This window comes from Notamacropus eugenii, chromosome 1, assembly GCF_028372415.1.
Source record: "Notamacropus eugenii isolate mMacEug1 chromosome 1, mMacEug1.pri_v2, whole genome shotgun sequence".
NCBI lineage: Eukaryota > Metazoa > Chordata > Mammalia > Diprotodontia > Macropodidae > Notamacropus > Notamacropus eugenii.
The window spans coordinates 57,653,859-57,681,513 of record NC_092872.1 but is presented as its reverse complement, the minus strand read 5'-3'; the positions used below and the strand labels follow the sequence as shown (position 1 = coordinate 57,681,513).

The following is a 27,655-nucleotide window of genomic DNA, read 5'->3' as shown; positions in this document are numbered from 1 at the left end:
ATAAGTCAAAAGACACCCTAAACTTTTCATCAAAATCAATGTACTTTTTGGTCCCCATAATTATTTTCTCTGGAAAGAAATGTATTTCAAACCAAACCATTAAAGGCTTTGTATCTAAGGGAGTTAATTAAAATCAACATGTCTTTTCGCTGAAATCAGTCATCAGTGTCATCCCTTAAACTAAAAGGCTGCAAAAATTAGTTGGACGATATGGTTAACATTGGGTGCTAATGGATGTGTCCACTTCTACGCAACCATCATCACTGTAGCAAATGAACCATATTACTTCTCATGTCTCTTCCAGGTCCAAAACTTTTATGATACTTTATCACTTTGATGACATATCTCCCAAAATGATACAATCTTATAGTGAGCCAAAGATACCTCCAATGTAAGGCACTAGGTTCAGAACCCTGAGCTTGCCACATGCGGAAGTCACAATATAATAAAAGTTCGCAGGTCACATTCACTGATGCCTTAGCTATAATTCCACCATACTTAATAATACCTACCACTCAGGGTGATGAGGATATAATGAAATAATAAAATCCTTTAAAAGTATTATGTAAATATTTATTATAGAATTCTTAAGTGCCTGAGAAAGGTGATTAAGCCTTAGCCAACTAACTAGAACTAGGAAATGGATGGAGGTGGGAGATTGAAAAATCTCTTTGGGGATGGACAAGATGGGGTTGTTTTTGGAAATTTCTGGGCTATTTTAAGAACTCCAAGGACTTCTCTATACCCCTAAAGTTCATACTCTGCAAATGCTGAATCCTTGCAGAGTTATATAAAGATTACCTTTGGAAATCCAAATTTTCAGTCTTTACTCAACAAGTTTACTGGAAGTAATTTCAGCATGAATTTATGTAAAATTTATGTAAAATTTATGTAAAAAAATGTATGCAACAAAAAAACCCCATACGTATAAGAGAGGGCACAAGTATCATAGGATGTCATCAGCATAAAAGGCAGAAAACTCTCAGTGCCTCTCTAGAAGTCTCCTCTCAAGTAGCATTTGTTGCCCCGGCAATGAAAATTACTTACATCACTTCAAAAGCACCAAAAGCAAGCCAGTATCTCCCATTTCTGGGTCTTTTCACAGGTTTTTTCCTCATGCCTGGAATTCATTTCTTCCTCAACTCTGCCTCTTCCTTCAAAGTTCAGCTCAAATTCCGTTTCCTATAGCAGGCCTTTTCTCATTCCCCAGCATCATGATGCCGTCCCCTCCTCAAATTATTTCCTATTTACTTTGTGTACATATTACTTTATAAATCTACATTTCTTGAAGACAAGGACTGCTTCATTGTTTTCTTTGTACTTCAGCACCTGGCACAGTGCCTGGCAGACAGTAAACAACAAATGCTTGTGGAACGATTAATTGATGGGAGCAGGGCAGCTGAACAGGCAAGTTCAAATAGAATGACCTTTGTATTGAGCTGCCCCCAAATCTAGGGTCAGGGGAGCATAGGGTAATTTGAGTAACAGCAAGTTAATAAATGAGAGGAGCTCACTTCCAGCACAGCACTGGAACAGTTCCTTAAGAGATCTGCTGGTCCTATTCGAATTACAAAGTTGATAGGCAAAAGGAAAATTTTTAATTTTATAAGCTGCAAAAGTGATACTGTAAGGCTGTTAGCATAAATGATGAAATATATTACTTATGAGAATATGACATGCAGCTTTGGATGAGACTCAGGACTCCCTGTCATCATGTGTTATAGCATCTCAGAATGCGAAGGTAAGAATCTGTGATAAGAGTTCCATTCACCTGCTGGAAGGCAGAAGGCTGAGCAGGATGGCCTCCTGGCTCCCCAGATCTAAAGTTCTCTGACTCCTCTCCCTTCACCCAGACTTAAGTCATGAAGAATATAAGCAAATGTCTATAGTTAGCCAGTTTTTCCCTCTAGAGAAGAATTCCTGCAGCCTGTAACAGCTATCAATACCACTATCACTCAAAGGTACATATCTGAATTCTGTGTTGAGGGATAGGGTGGCAAAGATCTTGCCTCCTCCTGTGTTAGGGCACAAAAGGTTGCCCAAGGCATCCTAATTCACAGCAGGGTGACTCTCCTTACACACAAGGAAACAGATGGAATACTAAGAAATTTAGGTTGGAGAGAATCACAAAGAGAATTCTTTCCCAAAAGACATCTTCCTAACTGTTGCCCATCCCTGAGGTGATCTGGAGTTAAAAGTGATAAAGACAGCAAAGTTCTGAAACGGAAATAATTTGTCTACAGGGATGTAAACACATGCATGAGTTCGTACTTCTGAAGAAATGGCAGGCACGGTGACCACAGTTTAAGTTCTATGTTCAGAAGAGTAAAGGAAGACCAAAAGAGGGTGGAGAAGAAATGAACTGGCCAGGGTTATGTACCTCAAGCTTCTTCGCTGAGCCCTCTTTCACCTCCATCAGGTCCATGCTGCCAAGTGCTCCCAGCTCTAATCTGCCTCTCCCCTCCCATCTTCTTCTTTCCTTACTCTGCCTGCCTTCCTTCACCACCCCATCCTCTGCCCCCACCCCCTTCAATGCTTACTCTGTACTTTCTATGATGTTTGTCCCTATACCCTTAGTGATTACGAAAGTTTGATTTACAGCCCTGTTTTCTGCAATCCTCATGGTCATTCCCAGTGAGAACCCATAAGAACTGGGCATGTCATTTCATAATTTCATAGGTTCATGATCAATTCACCATGTCTTACTTCTCTTACTAAATGATAAGGTCCTTGAGGGCAGAGACTATGTATTCTTTATTTGTACATCTGCAGTTCTAACATGGGGCCTTGCACATAGTAAGCACTTAAGATTTGTTGAACACTGATCTTGGCAAAAAATGCTTTGTAGTTAGATTGATACAGTCCCTGGGTATGTCTTGGTAAAGTCCCAAATATCTTACATATCCTTTAGTTATTCTGAATAGAATTTCTCTTTCTATTTCTTCTTGCTGAGTTTTGTTGGTAAAATCCAGTAATGCTGATGATTCATCTGGATTTCTTTTATATTCTATAATTTTGTTGAAGGTATTAGTCATTTCAATTAATTTTTAGTTGATTTGCTAGGGTTCTCTATGTATACTATCATATTATCTGCATAAAGTGATCATTTTGTTTTTTCTTTGCCTATGCTTACTTCCTCCATTTCTTTTTCTTTTCTTATTGCTATAATAAGCATTAGCATTAGCACTGCTATAGATTCCTAGTACTATGTGGTGTTTTAGTAGTACCAGCAGTACCAGTAGTAGTAGTAGTAGTAGTAGTAGTAGTAGTAGTAGTAGTAGTAGTGATGGGCATTCTTACTTTGTCCCTTATCACCCAGTTCACTCTTGGATTTCTCATAGTGAAAGTAACCTCGGTCCTTATGTTGTCTCCCTTACTGACTGGTTCCTCCCAGAACCTCCCGTTTAAGGACCCTCAGGCCAGCCATGTCCTCATTCCATCTGGGCTGCACTCTGGAGTCTCTGAACTTTCTCTACTGTGCCCCACGAATGGGACTTATCCTTTAGATCCCTGCCACCCCTACTACTGTTCAACTTCTCTGTTGTCTTTCCCCATTAGAATGTAAACTTCCTGAGGACAGGGATTGTCTTTCTGCTAGTACTTGTGTTCCCTAGCACAATGTCTGTCACACAGTAAGCACTAAATAAATGAGTGTTCATCCGACTTGCTGACAGTATCTAATGTAAGTAGTTCTGCCTAAAGATAGCGGCCTTACTTCCACTCTTGAGCAGTCGCTTTTCTTCTTCCTTAAGTTTATTCTGCATTAGACGTAAGGTATTTTCAGCCTCCTGGAGGAAGATAGCAAACAAGAATCAAAACTGTTAAGGATGAAAAATAAGTGATTTGTACTATTCTCTAAAATTTACACGTGTCCCATTGATAGGGGGCGGCCAAAGCCTTACACAGAGACCAGAACCAAAGTTAGATAATGCATGCACTTGCATACATACATACACACACAAACAACACAAACCCTAAAGAAGTACACTTACGTTCATCTCCTTTAAGCATTAAAATTGAGTATGATGGAATATCCCTTTCTCATCACTTCTGCCTCCTGGACCCCTATCCCTTCAAAACTCCCTTCAAGAGGCCTTTCCTGGTTCTCCCAGTGGTTGGGACCACCCCTTCAATCCTCAAATCACTGTGCACTATATATATATCTTATATTTAGTTATCTGTGAACACACTGCAGAACACAAGCAGAAAGTAAACTTCCTGAGGGCAGGCATTATCTTACTTCATATTTATATCCTTAGCACCTACTGAAATTTCTTCTATTCCTACTTTACCTCACAATTTCATAAGATTATAAATTTGGAGTTAGAAAAGTCCTTAAAGACTTTCTAATCTAACTCTCTCATTTTATACATGAGGACACTAGCCCAAAGAGACTGGTTAGGTGATGTGCTCAAAGCCACACAGGTTACTACCTGTAAGTGGCCGAGTTGGGACTTAAACCTAGGTCCAGGTCCAGCACCCTGTCTAATGCAGCATGATTTCCTCCATAAAAGCTGTCAGATAGTGTGGTTAGGCAGGATGGAGAAGGAAGGAGATATCAGCCTTAACTACTAATGGCAAAAAGTTAAAATAAAGGTACACCACACAAGCAGAACAGCTTTTCAAAAAATATATAAATAAATTTATTTTTAGTTTTTAACATTCACTTCTTTAAGTTTTAAATTTTCTCCCCCTCCCTTCCCCCCTCCCCAAGACAGTGTGCAATCCAATATAGGCTCTACATATACATTCTTATTAAACATATTTTCACATTTGTCATGTTATATAGAAGAATTAGAACAAATGGGAGGAAACACGAGAAAGAAAAAACAAAACAAAAAAGAGAGCAAATAGTCTGCTTCACTCTGCATTCTGACTCCATAGTTCTTTCTCTGGATGTGGATGGCATTTTTCATCATGAGTCTTTTGGAGTTGTTTTAGGTCTTTGCATTGCTGAGAAGAGCTAAGTCTATCAAAGTCAGTCATGGCACACTGCGGCTTTTACTGTGTACAACGTTCTCCTGGTTGAGGCAGAACAGCTTTCAAAACAAGTTAACCACTCTGCTGTCCACTTGGAGGGTAAGAAGTATAAGGGGTGCAGATACACTGTTCATTCATAAGTCTCTGTTCTGTTTCTGAGTTGGAAAGGCTCATTTTAGCTAGTGTTGGTTAAGTTCAAAGTTTTAAAATATCTTTAAAAGGTGTGATTAACTCCAAACAAACACATAAAGAATGGTTATGTTTCAGGTCTGTTACAAAAAGAGACTGGTTACTGTCAAGAGCAAATGAGAGACAGTTGGCATAGTCTCTGTAAAAAGATGCATAGCCAAATTTCCTCTCTCATCAGTGGAGGACTTATCCTTGACTCATGTTATTAATGGAGAAAACAGAGGTTGCACACACTGTGAGCTCCCTCTTCTCTCCTCTCCCCCATTCCTCAGACCCCCTCCTCTCCATCACTTCTCAGTCTCTCCTCCTCTACCTAGGCTAACCTCTCTACTTGATTCCCTTCCCTCTCGTTTCCTCTGGGAGTTGACTCCTAATCATTCTTCTCTCATCTTCAATATCCTTTATCCCCTGGTTGTCTTGATATCCCCATTCTTAACCTTCCCTTCATCTGCCCTCTCCATAAGTTACTAATCTGTATCTCTTTTCCCTTTCACAGCCAAACTCCTAAATATGGTCACCTTCACTTGTTGTTTCCATTTCCTTACTCCTCTACTTTCTTCTTAATCTGCTGAATTGTAATCTCTGACTTCACCATTTGACTGACACTGTCCTATCTAAGCTTTCCGACTTGATTTCTTTCCAGTTTTTGACCCTACCAACTACACTCTCCTCCCAGATGCTTTCTTTTCTCTTGGCTTCTTAGACACTACCCCCCTTTCAGTTCTTCTCTCACTTTTGTGACCTTTGTTGCTTCATCATTTTCTGCCCCTAAGGCTCTCAGGCTCTCTCTTTACCTCTTCTCTCCTTAGTGACCTCATCAATTCCCAAGACTTTAATTATTCTCTCTATTCAAATGACTCCCAAATTTATGTATCTAGCCCAATCTCTTATCCAAATTTGTGCCAGTGTTATCAACTGTCTGCTGGTATCTATTTCTATATTGATATACTATAGGCATTTCATGTCCAAAAATGGAACTTTATCACATATTCCACATAAAATGAGCATTTCCATATATACTATATAACAGAAAAAGAGGAATGTACAAGAAAATTCAGATCTCTGTTACCTTCTTTTCTTTCTAAGTATATAATAGATTCAACATGTAATTTTCAAAGCTATCCTGCTTATCAGTAATTATTTTTGGCTTCCTTTCTGTTCTTATCTATTTAAAAAAAAATTGCTTTAATGACCATTTTCTTTCTTTTCTTCATCTTCTTTTTTTTTTTTTTATTATTATTAAATTTATTTATTTAACTTTTAACATTCATTTTCACAAAATTTTGGGTTACAAATTTTCTCCCCTTTTAACCCCTCCCCCCCCAAACACCAAGCATTCTAATTGCCCCTATGACCAATCTGCTCTCTCTTCTATCATCCCTCTCTGCCCTTGTCTCCATCTTCTCTTTTGTCCTGTAGGGGCAGATAGCTTTCTATACCCCTTTACCTGTTTTTCTTATTTCCTAGTGGCAAGAACATTACTCGACAGTTGATCCTAACACTTTGAGTTCCAACTTCTCTTCCTCCCTCCCTCCCCACCCCTTCCCTTTGGAAGGCAAGCAATTCAATATAGGCCATATCTGTGTAGTTTTGCAAATGACTTCCATAATAGTTGTGTTGTATAGGACTAACTATATTTCCCTCCATCCTATCCTGTCCCCCATTACTTCTATTCTCTTTTGATCCTATCCCTCCCCATGAGTGTCGACCTCGAATTGCACTCTCCTCCTCATGCCCTGCCTTCTATCATCCCCCCCACCCTGCTTGTCCCCTTATCCCCCACTTTCCTGTATTGTGAGATAGGTTTTCCTACCAAAATGAGTGTGCACTTTATTCTTTTCTTTAGTGGAATGTGATGAGAGTAGACTTCATGTTTTTCTCTCACCTCCCCTCTTTATCCCTCCACTAATGAGTCTTTTGATTGCCTCTTTTATGAGAGATAATTTGCCCCATTCAATTTCTCCCTTTCTCTTCCCAATATATTTCTCTCTCACTGCTTGATTTCATTTTGTTTTAAAGATATGATCCCAACCTATTCAATTCACTCTGTGCGCTCTGTCTCTATGTATGTGAGCGTGTGTGCATGTGTAATCCCACCCAGTACCCAGATACTGAAATGTTTCAAGAGTTACAAATATTGTCTTTCCATGTAGGAATGTAAACAGTTCAGCTTTAGTAAGTCCCTTATGACTTCACTTTGCTGTTCACCTTTTCATGGTTCTCTTCATTCTTGTGTTTGAAAGTCAAATTTTCTTTTCAGCTCTGGTCTTTTCATCAAGAATACTTGAAAATCCTCTATTTCATTGAAAGACCATTTTTTCCCCTGAAGTATTATAGTCAGTTTTGCTGGGTAGGTGATTCTTGGTTTTAGTCCTAGTTCCTTTGACTTCTGGAATATACTGTTCCATGCCCTTCGATCCCTTAATGTAGAGGCTGCTAGATCTTGTGTTATCCTGATTGTATTTCCACAATACTTGAATTGTTTCTTTCTAGCTGCCTGCAGTATTTTCTCCTTGACCTGGGAACTCTGGAATTTGGCCACAATGTTCCTAGGAGTTTCTCTTTTTGGATCTCTTTCAGGCGGTGTTCTGTGGATTCCTTGAATATTTATTTTGCCCTCTGGTTCTAGAATCTCAGGGCAGTTTTCCTTGATAATTTCATGAAGGATGATGTCTAGGCTCTTCTTTTGATCATGGCTTTCAGGTAGTCCCATAATTTTTAAATTGTCTCTCCTGGATCTATTTTCCAGGTCTGTTGTTTTTCCAATGAGATATTTCACATTATCTTCCATTTTTCCATTCTTCTCTCTTTGTTCTGTGATTTCTTGGTTTTGCATAAAGTCATTAGCCTCCATCTGTGCCATTCTAATTTTGAAAGAACTATTTTCTTCAGTGAGCTTTTGAATCTCCTTTTCCATTTGGCTAATTCTGCTTTTGAAAGCATTCTTCTCCTCATTGGCTTTTTGAACCTCTTTTGCCAATTGAGTTAGGCTAGTTTTTAAGGTGTTAATTTCTTCAACATTTTTTTGGGTCTCCCTTAGCAGGGAGCTGATCTGCTGTTCATGCTTTGACTTCATGTCTCTCATTTCTCTTCCCAGCTTTTCCTCCACCTCTCTAACTTGATTTTCAAAATTCTTTTTGAGCTCTTCCATGGCCTGAGTCCATTGGGTGGGCTGGGACACAGAAGCCTTGATTTCTGTGTCTTTGCCTGATGGTAAGCATTGTTCTTCCTCATCAGAAAGGAAGGGAGGAAATGCCTGTTCGCCAAGAAAGTAACCTTCTATAGTCTTATTTCTTTTCCCTTTTCTGGGCATTTTCCCAGCCAGTGACTTGACCTCTGAATATTTTCCTCACACCCACCTCACCTCCTGATCCTCCCAGCCCGTGTTTGTGGTCTGAGATTCAAATGCTGCTTCCAGCCTCAGGGCTTTTGGCGGGGGCAGGGCTGCTATTCAGTATGAGATTATGATCTGGTGCTGAGATCGGGGCAGGGCCACCTCTCAGGCTCAGTTCCCTCAGGGGGTTTATGCGCAGACCTTTCGCAATAGATTCAGATTCAGGCTCCCGCCCGCTTGGGGAGCCCCTGTCTGCAGCCGCCTCTCAGCTTCTACCTCCCGGGGGGGGGGGGCCTGAATTATGGGGGCACCCCACTCCCCTCTCGACCCGCCAAAGAGACTCTCTCACCCACCCCTGTCACCTGTGGGTGGAGGGACTTGTGCGGCCGCTGGAGATCCCGTCCCTGAAGCCTGCTCGGATCTGTTTCTCTCGGTGCCGCAGCCGTGGCCGCAGCAGGTCTGGGCTGGGCTTTGTGTCTGCAGCGCGACGGACCTTTTGCGAGAGGTTTGCAGATCCCTCTGTGGGTGGAGGGACCCGTGTGGCCGCTGGAGATCCTGTCTGTGAAGCCTGCTCGGATCTTTTCCTCTCGGTGCCGCGGCCGCGGCAGGGCTGCACTCAGCTCCCAGTCCCGGCGCCCAGTCCGCAGCGCGAAGGACCCCCCGGCGAGAGGTTTGCAGGTCTCTCTGGAACAGAAATCTCCCTCGCTCCAATGTTCTGTGACCTCTGGGTGCGGAATTCGCCGTGAGTTACTTCCCTGTAGCCATTCTATGGGTTGTGGGTCTTCATCTTCTTTTTAAAAAAAATGCTTTTCCAATCTGATCGGTATAAGGTGGTGCCTCAGAGTTGCTTTAACTTGAATATTTAAATAGGGATTTGGAACATTTTTTTGATAGCTTGGATTTTTTCTTTGAAAATTTCCAATTTATTTCCTTTGACCATTTGTCTGTTGAGGAATGGTTCTAATAAATTTGAATCAGTTCTTTATATATCTTAGATATTAGATCTTATTTTTAAAAAAACTTGCAACAAATATTTTCCCCAGTTAAATGTTTTTCTTCTAATTTCCAAGTGTATTAGCTTAATTTGTACAAAAACTTTAATTTTATGTAATCAAAATTGTCCATTTTATCATCTATTTGATCATAACTCTCCTCCCCTTATTTACTGTGAAATGTATATTCTTCCTTGCTCTTTTAATAAGTAGGACTTTTTATATCTGTCATGTATTTGCTTAAAGCTTATCTTAGCACTTGGTATGAAGAGTTACTCTATACACAATTTCTATTAGACTTTTTTCTACTTTTCCCATTTTTAAAAAAAAAAATGTGTCCTGGGGGCGGAGCCAAGATGATACAGTAGAAGGATGGACCTCCTCTAGCTCTCCCCCCATAACCCATAAAATACCTGTAAAAAATGAATCTAAGCAAATTCTAGAGCAGCTGAAGCCACAAAATGACTGAGTGAAACAGATTTCCAACTCAAGACAGCCAGGAAGGCCGACAGGAAAGGCCTATTGCACCAGGCTAGGAGCACAGCGCAGCCCAGCCTGGGTCATATGGGACTGCACAGACAGGACTGGAGCAGGCTTCAGGGTGCGGAATCATGGGTAGCAGGTGTGGTTCCCAGATTTCTCAACCCACAAACACCAAAGACAGCTTCAAAGGTCAGTAAGCAAGCTCTTTCACCTAGGTGAGAGGGGAGTGCTGTCTGGCCCCAGGGCAGCAGCCACAGCAGCAGCAGTTTTCACTTTTGGGGCCCTCAGCCTAAAGATCATGGGGGAACCAAGCAGCTGATCTGGGTCTCGGTCCTGAATGGTGGTCCTGGGGTGAGAAGGAGCACTGGCATGGCAGAGCTGGTGGATGATGTAGAGAGGGAATCTTACTGGCAGTTCCAGGGCAGAAAAGAGTGCTTGTGGTTGCTCACAGACCACAGACAGGCCAGCAGAGGACTCCTCTCCCTTGATTGTGCTACCCTGGAGGAACTGAGAACTTGAAGATCCCTAGAGATATCTCAGAGAATAGCTGCACAAAACCCCTGAAGCCTAGGGTAACATGCCCTCCACTTGCCAAAGGACTCAAAAGTCAAGTAAGTGACAGGGAAAATGCTCAAAAAGGGGAAAAAATAAGACTATAGAAGGTTATTTTCTTGGTGAACAGGTATTTTCTTCCATCCTTTTAGAAGAGGAAGAGCAAAGCATACCATCAGAGGAAAACAGAAAGGTAAAGGCTTCTGCATCCAAAGCCTCCAAAAAAATATGCAATTATCTCAGGCCAAGGAAGAGTTCAAAAAGGATTCTGAAAATCAAGTAAGAGAGGTGGAGGAAAAATTGGGAAGAGAAATGAGAGCAATGCAAGAAAATCATGAAAAGTGAGTCAACAGCCTGCTGCAGGAGACCCAAAAAAATGCTGAAGAAAATAACACCTTTAAAAATAGACTAAAAATTGACTTAAATGGCAAAAGAGGTCCAAAAAGCCAATAAGGAGAGGAATGTTTTAAAAAGCAGAATTGGCCAAATGGAAAAGGAGGTTCAAAAACTCACTGAAGAAAATAGTTCTTTAAAAATTAGAACGGAGCAGATGGAAGCTAATGACTTTATGAGAAACCAAGAAATTATAAAACAAAACCAAAAGAATAAAAGAATAGAAGACAATGTGAAATATCTCACTGGAAAAACAAGTGACATGGAAAAAAGATCCAGTAGAGATAATTTTAAAATTACTGGTCTACCTAAAAACCATGATCAAAAAAAGAGCCTAGACATCATCTTCCAAGAAATAACCAAGGAAAACTACCTTGATATTCTGGAACCAGAGGGTAAAATAGAAATGAAAAGAATTCACTGATCACCTCCTGAAATAGATCCCAAAAGGAAAACTTCTAGGAATAGTGTAGCCAAGTTCCAGAGTTCCCAAGTCAAGGAGAAAATATTAAAATAATGTGTCCTTTCCCTAATAGCTGGAGGCCTTTGGGTTTATCAAACTCTATGTATGTTACTAGGTTTACTTCTGTATTCTATGTAGTTAATCTGTTGCTTCTGTATTTTGTGTACTTAATCTGCTCTACCATTGATTTATGTATCTTCCCCTCTATTTTTTAACCAATACCAAATAATTTCAATTATTATTGCTATGTAGTATAATTTGAGTTCTTGTACTGCTAGCCCCTCTCCCCTCTTTTTTCATAATTTCCCTTGAGATTCTTCACCTTTTTTCCTCCAGATGAATTTCATTATTATTTTTTCTAGGACTAAAAAAGTAATCTTTTGGTAGTTTGACTGGTATGGTACTGAATAAGTAAATTAATTTAGGTACTATTGTCATTTTTATTATGTTGGCTCTTCCACCCCATGAGGAATTAGTATGTCTCCAAATATGTGGGTCTTTATTTTATAAAGAATAATTTTTATTTGTATTCACATAGTTCCTATGTGTATGTTGGCAAGAAGTCAAAATATTTTATATATTGCATATTTATTTTGGACTTCCTCCTATTTCTTGCTGCTTGGTTTTGCTGGTAACATAAAAAAATTTTGATGATTTATTTCCTGCAACTTTGCTTAAGTTACCAACTATATGAAGTCATTTTAGTTGATTCTGTAGGGTTCTCCAAGTAAGCTATTGTATCATCTGCAAAAACTCCTAACATATTTTCTCTGAAACCTATCCATCCTCAAAAATGCTCCATATCTGTTGATGGAAGCACTAACCTTCCAAACACTCAGACTTGCACTCTGGAGTCATCATCCTCGACTCTTCTCTCTCCCTCTCAACTCTCACATCTAATTAGTTGAATATCATTGATTTTGTCTCCACAATATTTCCTATATTTAACCCCCTTCTCTCTCCACACATACAGTCTCAATCCTAGTTTGCCTCTTGTCTGGTTGGTTGCAGTAGCCTCCTACTGTAGGAAGAACCAGGCCTCTGGTCTGTCCCCTGTCCAAACAGCTGCCAAATTGATATTTCAAAAGTAAGGAACATCCATGTCATTTCCTGGCTCAAGAGGCTTCAGTGGCTCCCTACTTCCCTGAGGAAAAATACAGACTTCTTTGTTTGGATTTAATCTCTTTCAGAATCTGGCTCCAACCTACCTTTCCAGATTGATTTCATATCAACGGAGTACCCTTACATTCTGTTCCAACCAAACTGACTAGTTCTCTATATGTGAAATCCTATTGCCTACTTCCACATACCTCTATAAAGGCTGTCTCTTATACATATAATATTCTCCTACCTCACCTGCAAGTTTGGGAAATTTCACCTCTTTTCAAGGCTCACCTAGGCACCACTTCCTATCTGGGATCTTTTCTGATCTTCCCAATGGTTAGTATTCTAGATGCCTAGAACTACTTTGTATAAAGTATTTAATTATCTGTGCACATGTTCCCCCAGGAGAATGGAAGATCCTTGTGGACAGAGACTGTTCCTTTTTTGTCTTTCCTCAGTACCTGGCACTTAGCAGGTGCTTCAAAATGCCTATTAAATTTTCATCATCGGTGACAGAAAAACTATTGTATTTAGATGGAACTCCAGTTCCATCAGCCCCTGATGTATTCCATAAGGAATCAGAATTGGTACCTAAGGCCACCAAACTGGAAAGACTGGATGGACAAGAGCAAAGAGAGAAACTACATCCATTAGATGATGCAATCTTGAAGGTATTAAAGGTTCATTTCTTAGGGACAGAAAGTTATCAAAAGAATTGAAAAAATCAAAGCTATTACTATAGGGGAAAAAAAGGGTGATCACAAGGACATCAATAACTATTCAACTAATAACCTACTTTCTTATCTTTATAATATCTTTATCAGCTATTTTCCTTTCAAGGATATTCTTGGTGAAAATATGTGAAGAAAATACATAGACTCTTGTAAAATAATTTTTTGCACAAGACCACATCTTTAGAGTAGTAGCACACCTAACTGAAAAGTGCAGACCACATAAGGTCTCACTGTGCTTTTGTTTGTTGATAACAAAAAAAGCATTTGACTCAATACAGTGAAAGGCAGCCATAAAAAAAGACCTTCCTACAAAGGGCCTTTTGTGAATATGTCAGTAACAGATTCCTGGATAAATGCAACCTGGGGTAACCCTGTTCACTGGCCCTCTGATTATTGATTCATTCTTCACATAGCTGCCAATTCAATTTCCCTAACATGTACATCACTTCCATAATAAAAACAAAATAAAACAAAAACACTTCAGTGGTTCTCTACAGTCCTAGTGTAAAATACAAACTCCCTCAGCATGGAATCTTAGGCCTTCCACAGTCTAACTACTACTTCCCTTTCCATACTTACTTCTTATTCTCACCAGATTGGCTTATTAATGATTCCCCAAACTCCACATTCCATTTCCAGTCACTATGTTTTCTTACGGGCTATGTTGTCCCATGTCCTCCCACTTCAATGCTGCCTCTCAAAATTGTTAGCTTCCATCAAGATTCAGTTAAGCTGACACCTTCCACAAAAAGTTTTTCTTGATTCCTCTGGGTGTCATTGCTCCTTTTCTCCTGAAATTTTCTTGTATTTATTTATCTGAGAACATTTAAAATGTAAACTCCTTGATTTTGATTTTGATTTTCATATCCCCAGCCTCTAGCACACTGCCTTGCAATAGGTACTTGATAAATGTTTATTGGAGTTAAATTAACATCAAAAGCCAGGGATAAAACAGGGAGATGTATGCATGCCAAAGATATCTGTCACTGTTATGGTACCTTGAGTCCAAATGGAAAAGGGATTCTTTAGGGATGATGAAATCTTCCATATGCTTCTGCTTGTAAGTGATATTATGCTGAATGCATCAAACTCCAGAGCATGAAAGAGGTTCCCCAATAACATCTGTGATTACTCAAAAGAAATCAGCTTACAGTACAAACTAAAATATCTATTTTCTGTGCCATGTAGGTGGAAGCCCAATCTAATGATTAGTACATATATATGGGGCAGGCAATGCAGATTGGCAATGAGTTGGGCTCAGAACTGACAAAGAGAAAAGAAGGAGACCAGACTGCATTTGAGAAACTGTACAATAATTTTTAATACTCTCACCATAGTCTCTATCACAAAAGCCTTTCTTTTTAACAAAAAAGTTCTCCTAGAACTTTCGTATGACTATGAATCTTGGAACACTAGGAATTCATTGAAATTAAAATCCAAGTTGTATGTAACCCAAAAGTAAACAGAAAGATACCTGACAGGCACAAGTAGTTTGCAAAATATTGCCAATGATAACCTACAGGCAAGAAGTGGTATAAGGGATACCACTAATGAAACACAATCAGAAAGAAGGTAGATTGGTCATATGTTGAGAATTGAGCAAGACGAAGACCTCCAGCAGGCTTGGTAGATTTCTGTGAAGGATTTTTGGGAGAAGATGGATAAAATAGGATACAGTATAGATTAGTTGTGATGTGTGCTCATCCTTCATTGCCAAAGAAGACCAGGCCATCAGAGAAATAATGACATGACTTGCAGTTTGACTTTGTTTTGAGTGATGGAGGACTGTGCAGGTCACCAGCCTCACTTCTCCTCCAGAGCCATCTGAATCCAGTGACCAGATATTCATCAGGATGACTAGAGATGACCCAGAATGAGGTAACTGGGGTTAGGCAACTTGCCCAAGGTCACACAGCTAGTGAGTGTCAAGTGTCTGAGGTGAGATTTGAACTCAGGTCCTCCTGACTCCTGCACTGGTGCTCTATCTACTGCACCATCTAGCTGTCCCATTAGTTGTGATAAGCATGAAGGGAATGCCCACATCAATGAAATTAGAGCTTCACTGAAGAAAAATGAAGAAGTTACTACCAAGGGAGAATGAAGGAGAGATTTTCATATTCTCTGTTTTATACAAATCAAATGGGAAACTTTGAGGAATCAGGTATTAAAGCAGGGACAGGAGGAGAGTGAGAAGGCTCTGAGAAGAAAAACATGGAGGGAAAAACCAAAGAGCTAGGTAGGTACAGAGGTACTTTGGTACAGGTACTTTGGAATACCTATTCCCCAAGACACACTTTAGCACCACCTTAGGACATTCACTCCTTTACAAACATTACTAAGTCCTTATTATGCATGATTCTCTATTGCTAGACACTACATGCGGATATAAATATAATTAAGATACAATCTAGGTTTGCATAAATGTGATTGGGGCATCAGGTTTAATAGAGACCAATGCTAAGGAACTTTAAGGCACTAAAGACTATGGAAATTCAACAGTTTATCTAGATGAAATGTCTTCACTCAAGGCAGAGAGGCAATCAATAGCCTGGGTGATACCAAGTAATACTGGAGGCAACTGGTGATGCCCTATTATTTACTGCTTTTCCCTTTTTCTCCTTTTTTGTCTATCTCTCTCTTGATTTTTGATGTTTTCTTTTTTTGTTGCTGTTAAACAGTGAGAGTAAAATAACTTACTATAAATATGACTGAGGAAGTCACTAATTGAGATTCAGGCCTAGGATTTAATCTAAGCCACTGCAGATATTCATTTCTCCAGGCTGATTAAATTATACCACACAGTCATAAAGAGACACAAAAATAATACTTATCGTTCAGCAAGAGATTATTAAGGTTTATTTTCTAGGACAAAAGGTAAATTGAAGGAAAAAAACACTTATCCTGATATTTGAGGGACTTGATATTGCACTGGATAAAAAACAGTAAAGTGAAATACTACTATTTTCTCTTCTGCTGATTCAAGGTTGAGGAGAATCACTCAAAAAACAATGATTGGCACAGTTTTCTCACTGAATTTCAATTAATTAACTCAGTTGAGAATAAAGTATATCCCAATAGGAGCCTTTCCCCATTTGTAAAATGAATATAACAAGTTTTTCCACTGAGTGGTTGTGAAAGTCAAATAAGAGGATGAATTTTTGTAAAAGTTCTTTGCAAATTATGTAGTGCTATCCAGATTAAGTGGTATTATTGCTAATGTTTAAGTTAAGAAGTTTTTCTAGACATCTAACCTAAATCCCTCCTGCTACAGCTTAAATATATGTCTTCTTGCTTAGCTCTTAGCAAAGACTGAAAATAGAGACAGCATGTTATAAAGGATGATACACTGGACTTGAAACCAAAACACCTTGGGCTCTAATCAATCCTCTAGTACATAGTTAATGTCCCTGGCCACATCACTTAGTCTCTCTGCACCTCAGGTTCTTCAACTGTAAAATGAGGAAAAGAAGACCTATCTCTGGGAATGCCATATGGATGAAAATGAGATAATATGTACAGATTATCTCTACAAACCTTACATGGAGGTAAGTTAATATGATTATTATTAATATGTGCAGGTGAGTCACTTCTTAGTTTTCTCCAGGTTAAATCATTATTTAGATAAAAATGACTGTTCCCATCAAATTTATGACACCAAGGTGATCCAAAGGATATAACAACGACAAACTACAAAGTGAGTAAAATCATGTTGAGAAGTAAAAAAAATGATCACTGCACACCTCAGTTAGGCTGGATACTTAGATAAGTTTAAGAAATTAGGGAATGACCCTTTTCTAAAATTTTATTTGGCATAGTTCTAGAAATGCTAGTGATGGTAATAAGAGAAAAGTCAAAGGCATAAACATTGTTGAAGAGGAGACATAATTATCCCTACACACAGATGACATAATAGCTAACTTAGAAAACTCCAGAGAATCAGCAAAGGAGCTAAATGAGATTAATTAGCAGCTTCAGTAAAGTAGCAAGACACACAATAAATCTACAGAAATTGTCAACATTTCTCTACAGCAACAATATAGTGTGGGGCTTGGTCTAAGTGGCAAGACCCTGGATCTGAAGTCCAGAATAAAGCAAACCTGGAAACCAACATTATCATCACCATATTACTAGAGAGGAGAAACTAAAAAATTAGAAAAATATGGCCCTTGACCTAAGGAGGAAGAAAAAAAAAAGACATATACATAAAATAACTGAGAACAATTACAGTGTGTTATGCCAGTAAGTATAAAAACGTGTACTAAAAAACCAGAGTATTAGGTAAAAATTATAATCATTTACCTCAAACCTCTCTTGCTCCATTCTATGATGATCCTCAAGTTGCTGTTCTAGGTAGGCCAGATTCCGAAATTTTTCCAGGTAAAAGTCATACTGCTTCTGTAATTCCTCCTCAATCTTCTCATATTCATCCATGAAAGCTGGTCTATAGAGGTCAAAGAAAATGCAAATGAAATTTCTTTGGCTCTCTTCTGTTTAAATTTTTTATCAATATAATAAGTATATCAATATATTAAATAAATACATAAATATATAAACAACATACTATATAAAAATAGCTCACTTTGATATATAAAAGACATGGCAAGAAAAACTGAATTGCCAATTACAAACAAAGGCGAATGGCTAACATAGGGGATGCCATCATGCAGTGAAAACTGAGAGTCTAAAAGAGCTCTATAGGTGGGGCCTCCATAGACTCAATTTAATGAAATGAAATTTAATAGTAAGCACAGATTTGGAACTGGAAAGGACCTTGGTGGTCATCTATTCACCCCCCTCATTTTAGAAGAGGAAGTCAAGGTCCCTGGCGATTTGGTATGTTGTTCAAGAAGCTAACCTGGAATTTGAGCCAGGTTCTTTGATCCCAAATCCAGCCCTCTTTTGCTTTACCATGATTCCCCCCAAAATTTAATATCCTGAACTTGGGTTTTAAAAAATCAACTTCACATATACATAACAGGGTGATGAGGCTAGAACTTGTGCAAAGAATGTGGAGATTTAATAGACTGCAAACTCAATATATTCAACAGTATAATGCAGTTGTTCCAAAATCAACTGCAATTTTGATTCACAAATAAAGGGGATAATCATACCCATTGTGCAATGCTCTGCTCAGACCACACTAGAATTGTGAGTGGTTCTTGGCACCATGTTCAGGAAGAACATTAACAAACTAGAGTACCTCTGGGAGGGCAACCAGGATGTTGAAGGAATTTGAAATCATGTCATATCAGAATTAGCTAAAGGAAACAGGGATAGTGAACCTGAAGAACAGAACACTTAGTGGAGATAGGACAGTTCCTTCATATATACTTAGGACAGTCACAGAGAGAAAAGAGTCGATTTTTTTTTAAAAACTGTTCCTAGAGGATAGAATTTACAGGGAAGCAATTCTGACTCAGTATAGGGAAAATCTGAAAAATTAGACCTAACACGAAATGTCTGTAAAAGCCTCCTAGGAAGACAGAGAATTCTTTATCACTAGAGGTCTTCAAAGGGCAGCTATAGGATCACAAACTGTAGACAAGATTCGTTATTTAAACAGAGGTAGCTGTTCTCTCTAAGGTCCCTTCCAACTCTGAAACTCTATGATTTCTATGATTAGAATTCTCTTCTCAGTTTTCTTCTTTGGGGCAGCTGGTGGTATAGTGGGTAGACAGCTGGTCCTGGAGTCAGAAAAACGAGTTCAAATCCTACCTCAGACACTTATTAACTGTATGACCTTAGGCAAGTCACTTAATCTCTATTTGCTTTAGTTTCTTCAACTGAAAAACAGGGATAAATAATAACAGCACCCACGTTACATGACTGTTAGGAGACTCAAACAAAATAATAATTATAAAAATCTCCGGCACAATTCCTGGAACACAGTAGGTGCTATACAAGTGTTTATTACTTTCATGAAAGGACGTGAATGAGAAGCGTAATACTTGAAACTAGTCTTCCAAATACAGAAACTAGACCTGCAAATCGAGTGAATGTTTACATGTTGATTTTAGCTAAACACCTGACAAAATCTCGATGCTATTTTTCTGGACAATGGAAGAGATGTAGGTTAGGTAACAAGACAATTCAGTGGGTGGATTCAGAACTATTTGAACTGGTGCATCCCAAAAGTAACCATTTTAATTAATGATAAGTAGGAAGGTAGTTTCTAGTGAAAAGTCTCAAAAAGTTATCCTTAGTTTTGTGCTAGTTAGTATTTTTATTAAGGTATTTTAATTTATTTTATTAATGTATTTAATGGAATACTGTCAGATTTGTAGATGGCACAACGCTGATAGGGATAGCTAACATATGGGAACGACAAAGTTACAATCCAAAAAGATTAACTGGCTAAAGTGTTGGGTCGATTTAATAAGATGGAACATTCTCTTCAGTTCTGGGCACTACAGTTTAGGAAGGATGCTGGTAAGGTGAAGAGTGTCCAATGACGAGTAGCCAAAGTAGTGAAGGGTTGCAAGATTATGTGGCACATGGTATGAGAGAATTAGATATGTTTAAGTGCCTAGAAGAAAGAGTTTACAGGGGACACAAAGACTATCTTTAATTATTTGAAATACTATAACTTAGAAAACTGATTAGCCCCAAAAGACAGAACCTGGAGTCATGGATAGAAGTTAAGCAGCAGACTCTGGCTCAAAAAGGAAAAACTGCCCTTTGATGACTATAGTAGATTCTTCCTCTCCAGAGGTCTTTTTTGTGGTATCAAAGAACTAGAAATTGAGGGGATGCCCATAAAATGGGGAATGGCTGAACAAGTTGTGATACAGGACTGTAATGAAATTTTACTGCGCTACAGAAAATGATGAGCAGGACACTTTCAGAAAAACCTACAAAGATTTACATGAACTGATGTAAAGTGAAGTGAGCAGAGCCAGAAGAACACTATACATAGCAACAGCAATACCGTACAATATTCAACTGTAAATAAATACAAAGATACAAGACGGTTCTGAAGGGCCTATGGCAAAAAATGCTATCCACCTCCGGAAAAAGAACTGATGGAATCTGAATGCAGATCAAAGCAGACTGGTTGTTTTTTACTTTATTTTTCTTTTGTTTTCTCACTACTTTCTTTCACAAAATGACTAATATAGAAATATGTTTTACCTGACTGCACATGTGTAACCTTTATCAAATTGCTTGCCTTCTCAACGAAGAGGGAGAAAAGAGAGAGTGGAAGTGAATTTGGAACTCAAAATTGTAAAAGAAAAAATAAAGGTTAAAAATTGTTTTTACACATAATTGGAAACATTTTTTAAAAATAAAATGCTAGCTGACCACTTCTCAGGTATGCTGCAGAGAAGATTCTTAGACTAGTGATGGCCTCAAAGGCCTTTCTAACTCTTAGAATTGGTGATTCTGGTGAAAAACTGCCCCTATGTACAAAGATGTTCCAATTGTCCTTCTCAATTAATTTCTTATTTATTTACTCTTATTACAGATCTTAAGAGGTCTACTCTTTAAAAAAAAAAGATAAATATAAAAGTATATACTTTTCCTAGCTTAAAGCAATTTAGAGATAAATAGGAGGCAGATTTCTGCTCCCCATCTCCCACAAAAAGATACTTAAAAAACAAAACATACAGAATGATTTTTTTTTCAAAACAATTTTTAAAGCAGGGAGAATAAACATTCAGACAATACTACTCTAAAAATGGAAGGAATGTAACAGTGATTCTTCATCCAGGGTAAAAATGTACATTGTTACTTGCAATTATATCTTAATTTTTCCTGCTGCTGCAATTCCACGGAAGATACATTTTGACATTAGGTAAAATTTCAAATGAGTAAACTGTATCAGGGAAGTTAAAGGAGAAGGAAGGGAGAAAAGGGAAGGGGGAGAAAAAAGGTAGCTATATAGAGAATGGAGGGACTATGCGGAAAAGCAAAGAGAAAGGGGGAGGGGGAGGGAAAAGAGAGAACAAAATATTTTTTTAAAAGCAGAAGAAAGAAGAAAATTACAAAGATACACGAAGAACCTATTTTTAAGAATCCACAGGTTTGAAAGATCATGGGCACAAGAACCACACTTAGTAATTCATATGCAGTGTTGCATGCATCAACATGACCATGAAGAGGTTAGCTTTTCAAAGTAGGAAAACCAGGATGGAGATTAACTACTAGCCTGAAATGGGAGAAATCAATTCAAAACATGCTTCCATGGGATTTGCTATAAGGGTCTAATCTGATGTAATCAAGTCCTGTGTAACCACTACCATCTGGATTTACTTACTTTGCATTCCAAAAATTTTCAAAAGCTCAAACTCCAGAGTTAAGAATTAAGCAATGTTCTAGAAATTTTGAAAGCAGCAAAGAAAACTGAGTTTAACTGCTTCAGTGGATAGTCAGTGGGTAATTGAAGTCTAGTTTGTAGACTCTGAACTTGAACTAATTCTTGGACAGTAAGCATCTCCCCATTACATTACATTCCCTTAGTCTTTTGCTGCTTTGTCATTTCAAAGACTTGCACTCTCCCATAGGTACCTGACACTCTGCAGAGTCTGAAGGCGCTTTCGGTTTCTTTCAAGTTCTAATTTTCTTTTTTCAATTTTGGCTTCTAAGTTTGCTTCATCCGAGGCCACGTTATTGAGCAAGTCTTTAGTTTTCTGAACTTGTGCCTGAGAATGATAAGTCATTGTGTCAACATCAACTGTCATTCAAATGCATTGTAAAAAGCCATTTCTAAGCTACCAGAATTACAGATTCATAAAGTTAAAAGAACCTTCAAGAAGTCAGCTTATTTAACTACCTATTTTTAGGTTGTTTCAGAAGCTTGTGGATCTAGAAGGGGAGGAGATCCTTAAAGGTCATCTAATCCAACCCCCTCATTTTACAAATAAGGGTATTGAGGCCAAGAGAGGTTAAGAAATTTGCCCAAGGTCATAAAGGTAGCAAGTAGCAGAGCCAAGATCTGACCCCCAGATTCTCTGACTCCAAATTCAGAATTCATCTAAGTCTAGAAATATGGTTATCTATTCCTTACCAGAAGAGGGCCTTCCTTCTTAATATTTGTTTGAGCTAGAAGGAACCTTAAGGATCATCTTCTCTCATTTTAGAGATGATGAAACTGAGGTTCAGTGAGGTGAAGTTAAGTGTCCAAGGTCATAAAATTTAATAGTAACTCCAGGTAAAGTGAGGTCTTTTGACCCTAATCAGTTGATCCTTTCATTTAATTATACAGCCTCTCCAGGTAAGTAGAACAGACAATAGCACTGTTTTCAGATAAGAAAACTGAGGTTCAAGTAAACCAATGTCAATAATCAGATAGCCAATCAATTAGGTTTCCTTTGAAACCTAAAGATACCAGAAGCAGCAGCTTCCCAATGATAAAGAAGCCTATGCCATTCATTTGGTGCTTATTATCTTTGATACACAGATAATAACATGATCCTTAGTCTCATAAACAAAGGGAAATTAAAATCTTAATTTTAAAGTTAAAATTAAAAGTTAAAAATGACTATTGTTGTTCAAAACTATAAATATGTTAGTGTTAACACTTAAGAGGATCATAGATCTGTCATCTATGAAGAAAGGACCTCAGAAGCAATCTAGTCCAAGCCATTTTGCAGATGCAGAAAGAGGCCCAGAACTCATGAATGAATGACAAAGTGTTTGTTACACACCAGACACTAGGGATGCAAATATAAGCAAGATGGGTCTTGCCCTCAAGGAGCTTAAGGTCTAACAGAGAAAAGGAGCTAGAAGGGGGAAGGAATGAAAGTAAAGGAAATGGCCAGGAAAGGACACAGAATCCTGATTTAGACAAGACAAATGGGAGGAAGAGAAAAAGTTGGGAACTCTCTTTGCCAATGCTGCCCCATCCATCTTCCTTATTAGCACTGTGCTGTACCTAACCTGTTTCTGATAGTTTCATTATTATTTAACAACAATAAGTATCAATACTGTAAGTATCCTACCTAGGGTTTTATTGTACAACATGGGACATAGTCTTGTTTCCCTCTGTTTATGAGAGTACAGGCCATATCTTATCTATCAGTCTTTCTTTCCCAGCACTTTCTACAATGTTCTGCACGTAGTTATAGCTTACTAAATGCAAATTTACATATATGTAAATTATTTATTTCCCTACATATTTCTTTTTTTTTTTATTTTGTAATGTTTAACAATCACTGCCATACAATTGTGATTTTATCCCCCCCACCTACCCCCCACTCCCCCCCTCCCTCCCCACGACTGCATACAATTCTGTATAGATTCTACATATACTTTCCTATTGAGTATATTTTCACTATAGTCATGCTATGTAGTCAGACTAAGATAAATGAAAGAAATCGTATAACAAATCAGAACATGTTACACAAACACATACACATACACAAACATGATCTGCTACAATATGTGAGTGACTTCCATATTTCTCTCTCTGAGTGTGGCAGGCATTTTGCCTTGAGATCCTCCATTGGGATTTTTTTTTTTTTTTGGTAAGAAGTTCTTGTGTTATTACACAAATCTAAGTCTACCAGAAAAAACTCTCACACACTGTGGTTGTTGCTGTGCATAAAGTTCTCCTGGTTCTGCTCCTTTCACTCAGCATCAGGTCATATAAGTCCTTCCAGGCCTCTCTGAAGTCTTCTTGTTCATCATTTCTTATGGCACAATAGTACTCCATTACATTCATATACCATAATTTATTCAGCCATTCCCCAATTGATGGACATCCCCTTGACTTCCAGTTTTTGGCAACTACATAGAGTGCTGCTATAAATATTTTTGTACATGTGGGACCCTTTCCCATTTTTATGATCTCTTGGGGATATAGTCCTAGTAGCGATATTGCTGGGTCAAAGGGTCCCTACATATTTCTTAAGGGGAGTCTGTGCTAATAAACTTTCTCTCCAATATCTTTATTATTGCTGATGAATCACACAAGATTTTGTGGTACAATGTTAATAATAAAAAAGAAATCTTGGGATTTTGGAATGTCCCAAAGCTTCGTACTATTACCATATACTGTCAACGCTGTTGTATAGATAGAGGTACGTAGTTAAGGTGACAATTGCTGTGGGTATTTAGATATAATAAGTGTTAATTAATAGCAAAACAACCTTACCAAAATATCTTTGACTGCAATCCTCATCACTTTTTCAGTCTCATTTATCTCTAGTGGCCTGGCAATTGCTTCTGTTCTCAATTCCTATGAGCAAAAACAATCCATTTATACATGAGACCAGAAGAGACAATTATTAAAACCAATACTCCTAGAACTGAATATGATTAATGCATTTATTTAAATGATACATAAGCACACTCTATTAAAGTATCTTATAAAATGGGTGCACTGGTTTTCTATTTTTAATATCTTATACATTATTTACATATATTACCAGATGAATGAATATTCTATTTATAAAAATTTGAGAGATAGTGGTATAACTAATGTATTCTCCTGGTCAATGAGAGATTCATCCAAACCTGAGTAAGTCTTCAAGAGTGAAGACATTTGATTTTGACTTGCCTAGGATTCACTGTACAAGTATTGCCTACCCATGTGGCATCCATCTAAACATGTATATGCCTCTAAGTAATACTGTGATAACATTACCTTATGATCAGATTACAAATTTTACCAAATATTCTCCTATTGGTTACTATTTTATCTATGTTTACATACAAAGCACATTCTTTTTGCCGCCTCTTTCCTTTCTGGAGGCCTGCCTCTTGTTTTGTCCCTCCACTCATTTGATTCCACAAATGTTTATTAAGGGCATACTATGCAAACTATACTATCAGCTATCCAACTGTTTTTTTTTATGAGGAGTCATGGAACATTATAAGCAATTCAGGAGACTTACTCATGTGCATGTGCTTGCAAGTACTGGCTCCATATAATGTATGGCACACTTAAGTGAAATGGATGGCCTGATAGTGTGGGGCAGCACATTCTATGTATTATGTCACTATATTATGCCATTGATGAGAGTATTATAAGGGAACAAGCTTTTGTAAGTAGCATTTCAAAATAAGCCATATCTTTACCATCATACAATTGGGAGAAAGATGTAGGAAATTTTAAAAATCCTATTGTGCTTACTGTTTATTAATTATAAAAAATATTTTTAATTTGCTAGAGTAGCACCTCAAAGACTCTTTTCCAAAAAAGGTATCTTTCATGCAAATAGCAAAAGTGTGAAAGATTACTGAGAGATATAACAGAGAATCTTATTTGATGGCCCTCTGATCACCAGGCATAAAATCTGAACAAGGTATAAAACAGTGAGATATATGCTCATCAGAGGATACAGTTACAGAGGAGACATAGCATAGATTCAAAGCTGAAGAAGGATTCTCTACAGATGATTCCCTTTGTGGATGACATCACACTAGTTTCATCAAGCCCCTGATCACTATCCAGAGTCCTAGATGAGAGGCTACTCAAAAGATTTTGGCCTAACCACTTGTATAGGAAAAACAAAGTGGATGACATGAAGTTAGGTGCAAAACCCAAAAAGGTTATTCATCAGTTTATATATCTCAAGTAGACATAGCAAATGGAAATTAGTTGGATCCAGAATTAAACAAGAGGATAGAGTGGGCTGGATTTCCAATGGGAAATTGCATAAATCCTTTAATAACTCCAAACTTTTCCCTGAAATAAAGGCCTATCTTTTTGTTTCTGTTTTGTTTTCTTTTTTAAATTAATTTATTTTAAACTTAAATACCCAATAAGAAAAAGAAACATATTATAAACTTAAATACAAAATAAGAAAAACCTAGCACTGCCATGTACATAGCAGAATGTAAGGGAAGATTAAAAATATACAGCAATAAATTTGTTTCAAGAAAGTTTATATAACAAATACTATGTATTTTGTTCAGAGCTGTCCCTCTTTTCTTTGTTTCCTTGTAAGTCTTCTTTTGTTTTTGGCCTGTCTTTTTATATAAAAATAAAAATAGGTGTTATATGGGTGCAAGTCACAGAACACTACAATCTCTGAAGAATAAAAACTGAGTGTCATTTAGAAGGCACTGGGGAGGAACATGGTAGTAGTGAGCAGGATGCAATAAAAAAAACTACCAAAAATACCAAAGTAAAGGATGCCTTCAAAGAAATACATGACTGAAAAAGATGGGCTAAAAGACTGTAAAATTGTGCATGCCCTTTGACCCACTACTAGATCTATATCCTAAAAAGATTTTTTAAAAAAAGGACCTATATGTAAAAAATATTTCTAGCAGCTCTTTTTATAGTGGCAACGAATTAGAAATTGAGAGGATGCCCATCAACTGGGGAATAACTGAACAAGTTATGGTATATGACTGCAGTGGAATGTTATTGTGCTATAAGAAATGATGAGCAGGATGCTCTTAACAAAAATCTAGAAAGGCTTACATGAACTGATGCAAAGTAAAGAGAGCAGAACCAGGAGAACACTGTACACAGTACAGCAACATTACACAATCACTGTGAAAGACGTACCTATTCTCAGCAATATAATTATCCAAGATAATTCTGAAGGTCTTATGATGAAAAATGCTACCCACCTCTAGAGAAAGAATTGAAGAAGTATCAAAGCAAGCATTTTTTACTTTATTTTTCTTGAGGTTTTTTTGTCTGTGTCTTCTTTCACAACATGGCTAATATGAAAATATATTTTGTATATACGTGTATAATCAATATCAAATTCCTTAACTTCAAGAGAGGGGAAGAAAGGGGAGAAAGACTTTGGAGCTCAAAATTTTTTTTAAAATGTTAAAAACTGTTTTTACATGCAATTGAAAATAATAAAATATAAAAATTTAAGACTAAAAAGAAGAAAAAGAAAAGATGGGCTAATAACATGGTGAAAACAAGAGATATCTGACAAGATACTACAAGTGTTCCATTGGTAGCATTATGATACCAAAGAAAATGAAGAAGTCCTCCATTAGATGGATTCACTCTGGCAAATGTATAGGAGGACATGAACAAGAAATCACAAGGATGGGCAGGCATGGATGGGTTGCAATCTGCATCACCACCGGGTACATACATATTACGACAAATCCATTTGGCTATCCAAGTATTATAAGACACTGGTAGTACAGAGATAAAAATAAAATAGCTTTCATGCCAGGAGCTTAAATTTACTGGACAGAATATAGCATCTACATAATTAAGTATAACATAAGGCCTTTTGAGGAGGGAGAGCATACAGCTTGTGGAGCAGAAACTAAGTAAAGGGGCATCTGAGCTGAGCCTTGAAGACCAGGATTCTGAGAAGTAGAGATAAAGAAAGAATGCATTCTAGGCATAGGGAATACCTGTGTGCATGCACAGAAGTAAAAGATGGAGTGCAAATCTGAAGAACAACTAGAAGTCCATTTTGGCTCAAATGTAGAATTTGTGAAGGGGAATAGTGTGAAATAAGGGAGGAATGATTAGTAGGAGGCAGGAATGGTTAGTAGG

The 27,655-nt window shown here is 37.8% G+C and overlaps 1 protein-coding gene across 3 annotated transcripts in view; it reads right to left on the bottom strand.

Annotated features, from left to right (window-relative positions):
* The window catches only part of CLUAP1 (clusterin associated protein 1), a 50,090-nt gene that overhangs the window by 8,834 nt on the left and 13,601 nt on the right, over window positions 1-27,655 (bottom strand). For all 3 annotated transcript variants that reach the window (XM_072603147.1, XM_072603162.1, XM_072603153.1), the window contains exons 6-9: window positions 24,320-24,403; window positions 21,733-21,866; window positions 17,524-17,665; window positions 3,716-3,788 (exon numbers count right to left, since the gene is read on the bottom strand). In XM_072603147.1, the coding sequence (XP_072459248.1) occupies window positions 3,716-3,788; window positions 17,524-17,665; window positions 21,733-21,866; window positions 24,320-24,403 (433 nt within the window). The remainder of the gene's footprint in view (window positions 1-3,715; window positions 3,789-17,523; window positions 17,666-21,732; window positions 21,867-24,319; window positions 24,404-27,655) is intronic.